Here is a 12,563-nt window from a genome sequence, read left to right as displayed (position 1 = left end):
ACTAGGTGCCCTTGGTGACGGTATAGATACATGGTCAGAAGCCCCTGTCAGGGTCAAACCTGATACCAAGGCTACCAGCCAGCTTGTTCAGCCTAACCTGACAAGAAAGCGCTGTTGCTGTCCTCACGACACGCACAAGCGCCTGGTAAGGCTGCATACTCCTCTGCTAAGTTCACCGAGGAGCCAAAATTCATCCCTTGATCAAAATCACTCCACAGTGAGAAACGCAGATCACTTGATTCTCACTGCATTGCTGTTTAGGGGGAGCCGACTGTGTTTTATTCCGTCGTTCACGGGGGATGTGGGCGTCGCTGGCTGGGCCCAGCACTTATCGCCCATGCCTAATTGCCCCCTTGAGAAGGTGGTGGGTGAGCTGCCTTCTTGAGCCGCTGCAGTCCCCGTGTGGTGTAGGTACACCCACGGCGCTGGTAAGGAGGGGAGTTCCGGGGTTTTGACCCGGCGACAGTGAAGGAACGGCCGATATATTTCCAAGTCAGGGATGGTGAGTGGCTCGGAGGGGGAACTTCCAGGTGGTGGTGTTCCCACGCGTCTGCTGCCCTTGTGGTAGGCGGTAAAGGTTACGGGATCGGGTACAAATGGGCTGCTGTGTTTCCAATGTTATAGCAGAGGCTCCAATCCCAAAGGAACTTTTGGCTGCGAGGTGTATTTGGGATGTCCTGAGGTCATGAAAGGCGCTATATAAATGCAACTCTGCTTTCCTCCACACGTCACCTTTCAGCCCCCACACCCCGGTCATTCACTCCCGCCCGCACTCCTGCCCTACAGGGAGCTGCCCCCCACCCCACCTCAGCTCCGCAGAAAACGTTGCGCCGAACCCGGGGACACTAACTCCCGTCACCCTCTCCTCCCCCACCCGCAGGAGAAACTGGCCCGCAGAGCCCGGAAGAGGACCAGCGCCGGGGAGAGGCCCCCCTCCATCCTCGACCTCACCCAGATGGAGCAGGAAGCCCTGGACATCATCGGGCCCAACAGCCGACGAGGGGTCGAGAACGGCGAGGCCGGAGGCCGAGTTCCGCAAGGTGCCTTCCCAATCTCCCTCTCTTTTCTCCCCCCTGCTCGCTCCTTTCGTTAAAAGACGCCGCCCGGGCAGGGGCCGGCCATTCCCGGAGCCGCTCTGTCGCCGCTTGGCTTTGCCGGTGCTCGCCCGCTGACCCTTTGTCCCTCTCCCTTTCGTTCCAGGTCTGTCCCATTACCTGGGCCTTACCGGGCAGGAGTTGGAGGAGCACCACCTCTTGGAAGACGCCCCCTCACCTGCTCCCTCCTTCCAGTACGCCGGCAGGGACATCGGCGCGGCCGACGGCAGAGACGGCGACCTCGAAGGGTCCGCACAAGGCGAACTATTCGGCAGCGGTGAGCAGGAGCTGAGCATACTGGAGAGGACAGTGCAGGACCCGGACGGCCACAGGGCCAACTCCATCCCCAGCTACGCCGAGGAGGACAGAGATGCCGACTTCACCGGCCCGGCTTTCAAGAGGAGGATTTTCCAGGAGCACCACCAGTTGCTGGAGGCCCTGGACAGCCTGCCCAGGAGCTGCCTCACCCTGTCCGAGAGCATGGAGGAGTCCGCTTCCATCCTGTGCGGCGTTGTGGCGCAGGGCATCAGCACCCTGCAGTCCACCATGGAGCACGTGGTGAGCTCGGTGGACGCGGCGGTGAGACCCTCCGCCCAGGAGCCGGTGGCCCCGGCGCTGGCGTCGTTGATCGAGGCTCAGACGGGCGCCATCCAGGCCCTGGCCTGCACCATCTCCTCCGGCCTGGAAAGGCTGGGGACCCGCATCGACCGGGGCTTCGGCCGGGTCACCGACCTCCTGCAGTCCGCCGTGCCGCAGCTGGGCGGCGCTAGTGCCGGCTCGCAGCCGCCCGGTGGGGGCACCGGCACCACAGGAGGGGCACGCGCCACCCTCCCTCAGGACACCGGCACCCCGGCCCCCTCGCCGCACCGCCCAGCGTCCTCTGCCCTGGAGGCAGCAGTGATACTGCGCTCGGAGGTGAGGTCCCCTCGTGCCCGGGCCCTTAGGGATCGCTCGCTATGAGCATCTGACCCCTCCAGAGTGAGTCACGGTCACCCACCTCTTGGTGTGGTGGGGGGGGGGTGGGGTGGGATTGTCCTGGAGCAACACTAATGTAGCACAAACTGCAGGGAAGCAGGGGTTGGGCTGGGCCAGAGCGATATACGGGTGATGACGTTCGTTCAGAGTATTCGTGTAAATCAATAAAGTATTACCCCCGTTTGCAATTCTGATTTTATCTGCTGGGCGGCTGTATTGGAACTAAGGACGTTGCAGTGAGAGGTGTCATGGAAGCCAGTGTTAGCGGTTGGAAGGACTTCACTGGAGGTTTAAAGGGCTGGGAGAGATGATCCTCAGGACTGTTCGTCTGTCTTCAAATTCTTTCATGGGATGCGGGCGTTGCTGGGTCTAAGGGTACGGGGAGAAAGCGGGAGCGGGCTATTGAGTTGGATGATCAGCCATGATCATAATGAATGGCAAAGCAGGGCCGAATGGCCTACTCCTGCCCCTAGTTTCTATGTTTATTGCCCATCCCTCATTGCCCTTGAACTGAGTGTCTCGCTCGGCCATTTCAGGGGTCAGTTAAGAGTCAACCACATGGCTGTGGGTCTGGAGTCACGTGTAGGCCAGACCGGGTAAGGGCGGCAGATTTCCCTCCCCTCAAAGGGCGTTGGCGAACCAGATGGGTCTTTACACCAATCAATGCTGGTTTTACACTCACCGTTACTGAGACTAGATTTCAGATTTGTATTCATTGGAATTCAGGTTCCACCAGCTGCCGTGGTAGGATTTGAAGCCATGATCCACCCCATCAGAGTGTGAGCTGGGGCCTTTAGATTCCTAGCCCAGTGACATTACCATCACACCATCGTCTCCCCCTCCAAAGGGAATGTAGTAGTTCAGGCGAAGAGGGAGATTTATGAAGATGTTGCCTGAATTGGAGCATTTTATTTTCATGCTAGGGTCTGATAGTCTTGGATTGTTATCTTTGGAACAGAGCTGATGAGGGGGACACGGTTGAAATATGCGATGTTATGAGCGGTCTAGATAAAGTCAATGTGAAGGCCTTATTTCCCCTAGGTTGTGGGGTCCATAGCCAGTGGACATTGATTCCCTGTAAGAGGTTTAGAGGGGATATGAGGGGAAATGTCTTCACCCCGGAGTGTGCTGGGGATCTGGAACTCTCTGTCTGAAAGGGTGTTCGAGACTGAAACCCCCATCAAATTTAACAAGGACTCAGACATACGCTCCAAGTGCTGGGACCTACAGGGCTACAGACCAAGAGCTGGAGAGTGGGATTAGGGTGGTTGGCTGCTTGTCGGCCAGTGCAGACGCGATGGGCTGAACGGTCTCCTCCTGTGCCTTAAATTACTATGAGCCTATGAAGTGTTGTTCCATGAAGTGTTCTCGAAGATCTAAGGGGGAGGATGGTGTGGTGGATCCTCCGCTTGATTCCATTCCCCCCCCCCCCACATCATTGTGACTTCCTTCTTTAGGTGACTAGGAGATAAGCCGCAATGTAAGCAGGAAAGGGGCTGGTATCAATTTACAAAACAATATGAAGAAATGAATGGGCAAAACGGTGGCAAATGGATTTCAGTGTTGGCAAGTGGGAGGTCATCCACTTTGGACCTAATAAAGATTGATCAGAATCCCTTCTAAATGGTCAATCTCGAAACCAGCAGTCCATCTACTTTGACTGTTAGGCTGTTCTGAACAGGTACAAAGCGTCAAAAGGCTGATGGAAAGCTGGTCTGTATATCTGGAGGTTTGAATGCGAGGGCTGAGAATGCCTAAGACAGACTTTGCCTCTCCAGAATCGGCTCGTTCACCCATCAATAGACGTGCGGCCGATGGTCTCCTCTGACCTGAGCGCATCCGTTCTGAGTCTGCTTTCCCTTTGCCTCTTGCAGATGGCAGGATGCCGATCAGAAGTCCCGCTTTGGCTATCCCAACAACGCCCTGACACACTGGTGCCAACCGTTCTGGGCACCAAACCTAAAGAAGTCACATGTGGGTCTTGGAGGGAGCGCAGTGTAGATTTAGCAGAATGATGCTGGGGGTTGTATTGTACCTGCTGCTGCCAGGCATGGTTTGGGCAGGGGGGGCACAAAAAATGGGATGGGTGCCCACCACCATCCTACCCACCCTCAAGCTCACCCCCACAGTACAGGAGGGGTGGTGGGTGGGTGCCCAAATCAGCTGGAAGCATTCAGCGAGGGAAGCCAGGCAGGAGCGAGCTGCCCCTTCTTTATTTTTCACAAACGTTCTTCAAAGGGCAGGAAGGAAGTGAGGTGGCGGGGGGGGTTGGGCTCAATATTTGGGGGCCCCCTAAGATGTACCCCCCATTCCCAGACCTGGCCAAACCCTCCTTGCTCAAGACCCCCCCTGGGTTTACCTGCTGCGGTGATCCATGGGCCTTCGTCCTTCATCTCCCACCAGCCCCGGCAGCGGGCACTGACGCGCTGCCGGGATTGGTGGAGCTGCCGGCCAATCGGATTGGCTGGCAGCTCCAGAGGGCGGGGCGTCCTCCCCAGGGAGAGGCAGAAGCCCCACTTGCCCCCCCCCCACCTTGTATATCTGGCCTGCAGCACATTATGGATGTGGGGCGGTTCAGCATGGGACACCTTGGATCCTCTCCGCCTTTGCTTCTGGGGCTGGTAAACCATCCACCACCCAACAACCTCCCACCCCTCCACCTCCCCGTATTATTCAGCCCGTGGACTCCAAGGGTTAAGTTAAGTGGAGATATTACGCAAACTAGGATTGTATTTAAAAACAAAAAAAGTGCTGGTTAAGACTCAGCAGGTCTGATAGCTTCTGTGGAGAGAGAAACAGAGGTAGCGTTTCACATCCAATATGACTCTCCTTCAGAACTGAGGATTGTATTCCCTGGAATCTAGAAGTTTAAGGGTTGATTTGATCGAAGGTTTCAAGATATTAAGGAAAACTGATAGGGTAGAAGCTATTGGTTGGAGAGTCTGGGTCAAGGGGGCACAGTCTAAAGGCTTTGGAGCCAGAATTATCAGGAATGAGTTTAAAACTATTTCTACATGTGAACCTCCCTTTCCTTACCAAAGTATTGAAAATATCCTCACCTCCTCAATCTGTGCCCATCTGTCCCAGGAACACTATCCAATCAGGTTTCTGCCCAACCATAGAACCAAAACGACACTTGAGGGGAACATAAAAACTGACTGTAAAAGTTTCTATAGCTATATGAAGAGAAAAAGATTGGTGAAGACAAATGTAGGCCCCTTACAGTCAGAAACAGGGGAATTTATAATGGGGGACAAAGAAATGACTGACCAACTAAATAAATACTTTGGTTCTGTCTTCACAAAGGAGGACACAAATAACATACCAGAAATGTTGGGGAACACAGGGTTTAGTGAGAGGGTGGAACTGAAAGAAATCAGTATTAGCAGGGAAGTGGTGTTGGGGAAATTGATGGGATTGAAGGCCGATAAATCCCCGGGGCCTGATAATCTACATCCCAGAGTACTTAAGGAAGTGGCCCTAGAAATAGCGGATGCATTGGTGGTCATCTCCTGAGATTCTATAGACTCTGGAACAGTACCTACAGATTGGAGGGTAGGCATTGTAACCCCACTATTTAAAAACGGAGGTAGAGAGAAAACGGAATTATAGACCAGTCAGCCTGACGTCGGTAGTGGGGAAGATTCTAGAGCCCATTATAAAAGATTTAATAGCTGAGCACATGGAAAACAGTGGCAGAATCGGACAGAGTCAGCATGGATTTATGAAAGGGAAATCATGCTTGACAAATCTACTGGAATTTCTCGAGGATTTAACTAGTAGAGTTGATGAGAGGGAGCCAGTGGATATAGTTTATTTGGACTTTCAGAAGGCTTTCAACAAGGCCCCACATAAGAGATTAGCGTGTAAAATTAAAGTGCATGGGATTGGGGGTAGTGTATTGAGATGGATAGAAAACTGGTTGGCAGACAGGAAACAGAGTAGGAATAAATGGGTCTTTTTTCCGAATGGCAGGCAGTGACTAGTGGGGTACTGCAGGGATCAGTGCTGGGACCCCAGTTATTCACAATATAAATGATTTAGATGAGGGAACTAAATGTAATATCTCCAAATTTGCAGATGACACAAAGCTGGGTGGGAGGGTGAGCTGTGAGGAGGATGCAGAGATGCTTCAGTGTGATTTGGACAAGCTGAGTGAGTGGGCAAATGCATGGCAGATGCAGTATAATGTGGATAATTGTGAGGTTATCCATTTTGGTAGCAAAAACGGGAAGGCAAATTATTATCTGAATGGCTATAAATTGAGAGCGGGGAAAGTGCAATGAGACCTGGGTGTCCTCGTACACCAGTCACTGAAGGTAAGCATGCAGGTGCAGCAGGCGGTAAAGAAGGCAAATGGTATGTTGGCCTTCGTAGCCAGAGGATTCGAGTACAGGAGCAGGGATGTCTTGCTGCAATTGTACAGGGCCTTGGTGAGACCACACCTGGAATATTGCGTGCAGTTTTGGTCTCCTTATCTGAGGAAGGATGTTCTTGCTATAGAGGGAGTGCAGCGAAGGTTTAGCAGACTGATTCCTGGGATGGCGGGACTGACATATGAGGAGAGATTGAGTCGGTTAGGATTATATTCACTGGAGTTCAGAAGAATGAGGGGGGATCTCATAGAAACCTATAAAATTCTAACAGGACTAGACAGGGTAGATGCAGGAAGGATGTCCCTGATGGTGGGGGAGTCCAGAACCAGGGGTCACAGTCTGAGGTTATGAGGTAGACCATTTAGGACTGAGATGAGGAGAAATTTCTTCACCCAGAGAGTGGTGAGCCTGTGGAATTCGTTACTACAGAAAGTGGTTGAGGTCAAAACATTGTATGTTTTCAAGAAGGAGTTAGATATAACTCTTGGGGCGAAAGGGATCAAAGGATATGGGGAGAAAGCGGGAGCAGGCTATTGAGTTGGATGATCAGCCATGATCATAAGGAATGACGGAACAGGTTTGAAGGGCCGAATGGCCTACTCCTGCTCCTAGTTTCTATGTTTCTATGACACTTAACCAAAACCACAAGTGACATCCTGTGCGACTGTGACCAAAGGCCAACTCTCCTCCCAGGTCCCTCTTGACCTGTGTGTAGCCTGTGGCCTGGTTGACCGGCCCACCCTCCTCCAACTCCTCTGCACTGCTCCCACTCTTACCTCATCGTAGCCGTAGAATCGCCATCAATGGGTTCTCCGCCCACTCCTGTTACCTTTGGTATCCAGCACGGGTCCTTGGGTCCTAAGGGAAGGGGAGCCTAGTGGGAATGTCACTGGAGTAATAATGCAGAGGTCTAGACAAGTGCTCCAGGGAACCAAGTCCAACCTTCACATTCAGCAGCTTGTAGGATTTAAATTCAATTGTTCAATCTGGAATAATCATTTTTAAAATCCCCATAACGGTGACCAGGAAACTTCCGGATTGTCGTAAGAAACCCATCTTTGGGGAAGGAAACCTGTTGCTCTTTACCAGTCTGGATTACATGTGACTGCACTCCCACAGCAATGTGATTGGCTTTGAGCTACTCTGAAATGGCCGAGCGAGCCAATCGTATCAAACCGCAACAGGGAAGTCAAGTAATGGATGGACCATCTAGCAGTAACCTCGGCACTGGAACCACCCTGCCCTGTCGACCCTGTAAAGTCCTCTTCACTAGTTTCTGGGGTCTTGTGCCAAAACACTGGGCCTGTAGCCAATGCAGGATGGCCGCCATTAGCGGTCTGAGCTTGCACAAGAACCCAGTGCCGTCAGTCTGCTGTGCCTAGTATCCCTCTGCACATCTGCCAGTGATGCCTTGCCAGAATTGAGAAAGCAGCCCCACATGCTAATCGAGTAGCCTCCTGGCGTACACAGCAAATTGCCTTACAGCCAATGTGCTGCCCCACCAACAGGACAGACCCAGCAGAGGTGGCAGCACAGTGGCTGGGAGGGAGCGGCCCTGGAAATACTCAATGTTGACTTCCAGGTGCCAGGAAGTCTCTTGGCATCAACTCGTAATATGGGCAAGGAAACCTCCTGCTGATTACCATCCACTGTTTAAAAACAAATTCATTCATGGGATGTGGGCATCGCTGGCTGGGCCAGCATTTAGTGCCAATCCATTAGTGCCCTTGAGAAGGTGGTGGTGAGCTGCCTTCTTGAACCCAGTCCATGTGTAGGTACACCCACAGTGCTGTTAGGGAGGGAGCACCAGGATTTTGACCCAGCGACAGTGAAGGAACGGCCGATATATTTCCAAGTCAGGATGGTGAGTGACTTGGAGGGGAACTTCCAGGTGGTGGTGTTCCCATCTATCAGCTGCCCTTGTCCTTCGAGATGGTAGCGGTCGTGGGTTTGGAAGGTGCTGCCTAAGGAGCCTTGCTGAGTTCCTGCAGTGCATCTTGTAGATGCTACTGTGCGTCGGTGGTGGAGGGAGTGAATGTTTGTGGATGTGGTGCCGATCAAGTGGACTACTTTGTCCTGGATGGTGTCGAACTTCCTGTGTGTTGTGGGAGCTGCACTCATCCAGGCAAGTGGGGCGTATTCAATCACACTCCTGACTTGGACTTCCTCAGCTGAAGGCTCAATACATTTCCACATTGAACACAACTTGGAAGAAACACCGAGGGCACAGAATGTATTCTGGGTGAGGGGCTTCAATGTTGCTCCGTTACTAACCGAGCTGGCTGAGTGCTGAAGGACATATCTGGCAAACTGGGTCTGCAGCAGAGGGTGAGGGGGGGAAAAGGTACATTTCCTGCCCCTTATATGTCACAGATCTACCTGTCCATGACCATATTGGTAGGCGTGACCATCACACAGTCTCTATGGAAAGGACATCCCTTCTTCACACTGAGGATATTTTCCATTGTGAGTTACATTCAGATAGATTGGGATAGATTCAGAACAGATCTAGCATCTCAAAACTGGGCATCCATATGGCGGTGTGGGCAATCAGCAGCAGCAGAATCGCATTCGGGCACAATCGGTAGCCTCATGGCCTGGCATATCCCTCACCACCAACGCCATCAAGCCAGGGGCATAACCCAGGTGCAATGAGGAGTGTAAGAGAGCATGCCAGGAGCAGCACCAGGCACACCTTAAAAACAAGATGCCATCATGGTGACGTTACAACATGGATGCTAAAGCACAGAAGCAGTACACTTTAACCAGAGTTAACCCCACAGTCAATAGATCAGATCATGGGCCTCAGTCCTACCAGACACAGATGTGAATGGTGGCGGACAATGAAACAGCCAAGGAGAGGAGGAGGTGCCACAATCTTGGCCATCCCCAATGATACGAACGTACAAATTCGGAGCAGGAGTAGGCCACTCGGCCCATCAAGCCTGCTCCGCCATTCAATAAGATCATGGCTGATCCGATTTCAACCTCATATTCCTGCCTGTCCCCCATAACCTTTCACCCCCACCCCCCCCTTTATCAATAATTTATCTACCTCTGCCTTGAACATATTCAAAGTCTCTGCCTCAACCACCTTTTGAGGAAGAGAGTTCCAAACTTTCACAACCCTCTTGAGGGGGGAGATAAAACCCCCTTATCTCAGTCCTAGGCAGGGCCCAACACCCTAGTGCAAAAGACAAGGCTGAGGCAGAAGAGGAATCACTGTCGACCAATGAGAAGGACAATGCCCGTCTGTTACCAGGGATGAGCTTGGAATCGTGCGCTCACTGCTGGTGAGCTGGAAGCAGCAGGAGTTAGGTGAAAGTCAGTCCAAACAGGTGCTGGCAACCTCTCAGCAGGAGCAGGAGGAGGGGAGACCCACCCACGGGTCACCCGAAGGTGGAGAGACTGCAGCAGGAATCGGGATCAGTCCTCCCCAGCACCCCACCTCTCCGCCTGCACTCTCATGAAGCCTACTTTCCATTGCACTGGCTTGCTATCAAGCCCTCTGTCTCACTGTCAGCCTCTGAAACATTTCCTTTCCCTTGCTGTGATTTACTCTTTGAGTCTTCACCTGCTAGATACCTTCAGGCGGGTTCAGTTTTAGATTTCTGATCTTTTTAAGTTTCAGACCTTTAAAAGAATTCTTCCACCTGCAATTTGCCCTCCAATCCACACTCTCTCTCTCACAACCACATTCTCTCTCACACACACACGTTCTCTCTCACACATTCTCTCACAGGCATTCTCTTGCTCTCTCACATTCTCTCTCTCTTTCTCTTGCACACATTCTTTATCTCTTTCGCACACATTCTTCCTCTCGCTCACACGCAAATTCTTTATCTCTTTCTCACACACACACATTCTCTTTCTTTCCCACACATTCTCTCTCTTTCACAGACACATTCCCTCTATCTCTTTCTGTCACACCATTCCCTCACACACACATTCTCTTTCACACACACATTCTTTCTCTCTCTCACACACGTTCTCCCTCTCTCTCACACACACACATACACATTCCCTATCTCTCTCACACACACATACACATTCCCTATCTCTCTCTCACACACACACATTCCCTATCACACTCTCTCTCTCACACACACACATTCTGTATCACACTCTCTCTCACACACACACACATTCCCTATCTCTCTCTCTCTCACACACACACATTCCCTATCACACTCTCTCTCACACACACACATTCTCTATTTCACACGCTTTTCTCTGAGATACACACACAGACATTTGCGTTCTTTCTCACATACATTCTCTCTTTCTCTCACACATATTCTCTCTCTCTCCCTCTCCCACATATTCTCTCTTTCTCACATACATTCTCTCACACAAACATTTTCTCCCTCACACATTCTCTCTCTCACGCATTCTCTTTTTCTCAAACACATTCTGTCACTCACACATTTTCTTTCTTTCACACTCACTATCACACATGCATTCTTTCTCTCATACACAAACTCACATTTTCTCTCTCTCTCACACATTCTCTCTCACCTACAAACATTCTCTCTCTCTCACACACATTCTCTTTCTCTCACACACACATTCATTCATCTACACATGCCGATTCTCTCTCAGATACAAACATATTCTCTTCCTCACGCACACACATTCCCTCTCACAAACTCGTTCTCTCTGAGAAACACACACACATTCTCCCATCAACACACACACATTCTCTCTCTCTCTTTCTCTCACACCCACATTCTCTCTTTCACACTCTCATTCTCTCTGAGAGACAGACACACACATTTTCCCATTTACACACACACACATTCTCTCTTTCAGACACATTATCTCTCACACACACATTCTCTCTCACACACACACACTCTCCCTATCACTCTCTCTCTTACACACATTCTCTTTCTATCACACCCACATTCTCTCTCACATGTTCATTTACTCTGAGATACACAGACATTCGCTCTCTCTCTCACACACATTCTCTTTTTCTCACATTGCACATTCTCTCTTTCTCACACGCACTTCTCTCAAACGCACATTCTCTCTCTCACACACACATTATCTCTCCCTCACACACATTCTCTCTCTTTCTCACACACATTCTCTCTCACACACAAACCCACATTCTCTCTCGTACACATTCTCTCAAACAGATTCTCTCTCCCTTTCTCTCACACTCACATTCTCTCACACACACATTCATCTACACATGCTTATTCTCACACACACAAAAACACACATGCCCACACACATTCTCTCTCTCACACATCCACATTCTCTCTCACACACATCCACATTCTATCTCTCTCACACTCATTCTCTCTTAGACACACACACACATTCTTCCATTTACACACTCTTATTCTCCCATTTTCTCTCTCTCTCTCTCACACACACACATGCACGCATTCTCCATCACACACCTCCCTCTTTCTCACACACATTCTCTCTCACTTACACATGTAATCTCTCGCTCACACACATACATTCTCTCTCTCTCTTTCACTCTCACACACATACATTCTCCCTCACGCACACATTCTCTCTCTCACATGTGCATTTTTTATCTCTCTCTTTGTCTCACACACACATGCTCTCCCTCTCTTTCCCACGCATTCTCTCTCTTTCTTTCACACATCCATATCCTCTCTCTTTCTGTCTCACACACACTCTCTCACACACACATTCCCTGTCTCTCTCTCCCACACACATTCCCTATCACTCTCTCTCTTACACACATTCTCTTTCTCTCACACCCACATTCTCTTTCTCTCACACCCACATTCTCTCTCTCTCACACATTAGTTTACTCTGTGATACACACACAGACATTCACTCTCTTTCTCACACACATTCTCTCTCTTTCTCTCGCACACACATTCTCTTTTTCTCACACGCACATTCTCTCTTTCTCTCAAATGCACATTCTCTGACACACACATTCTCTCTCTCTCTCACGCACAAACCCACATTCTCTCTCGCACACATTCTCTCTCTCAAACACATTCTCTCACTCTCCCTTACTCTCACACACACATTCTCTCTCACACACATTCGGTTTCTCTCTCTCATGCACACATTCTCTTTTTCACACACATTCATCTACACATGCTTATTCTCTCTCATG

General features: G+C 50.7%; 1 protein-coding gene across 1 annotated transcript; it reads left to right on the top strand.

Moving 5' to 3' along the window:
* The first annotated feature begins 651 nt into the window (after nt 1-651).
* LOC144671662 (uncharacterized) lies at nt 652-2,256 on the top strand. The gene is made up of 2 exons (XM_078533669.1): nt 652-1,040; nt 1,201-2,256. Exons 1-2 carry the CDS (start codon nt 704-706, stop codon nt 2,052-2,054), a joined length of 1,191 nt encoding a protein of 396 aa, XP_078389795.1. The 5' UTR covers nt 652-703; the 3' UTR covers nt 2,055-2,256.
* The last annotated feature ends 10,307 nt before the right edge of the window (nt 2,257-12,563 follow it).

This window comes from Cetorhinus maximus, chromosome 33, assembly GCF_964194155.1.
Source record: "Cetorhinus maximus chromosome 33, sCetMax3.hap1.1, whole genome shotgun sequence".
Classification (NCBI taxonomy): Eukaryota; Metazoa; Chordata; class Chondrichthyes; order Lamniformes; family Cetorhinidae; genus Cetorhinus; species Cetorhinus maximus.
The sequence above is the reverse complement of the archived record's forward strand: the minus strand, read 5'-3'. Positions and strand labels throughout refer to the sequence as shown.

Excerpts from the sequence above, each read along its gene's own strand:
- LOC144671662 (XM_078533669.1), top strand. The coding sequence starts at position 704 with ATGCAACTCTGCTTTCCTCCACACGTCACCTTTCAGCCCCCACACCCC. Across the intron at positions 1,041-1,200 it reads CGGAGGCCGAGTTCCGCAAG|GTCTGTCCCATTACCTGGGC; the intron begins GTGCCTTCCCAA and ends CTTTCGTTCCAG.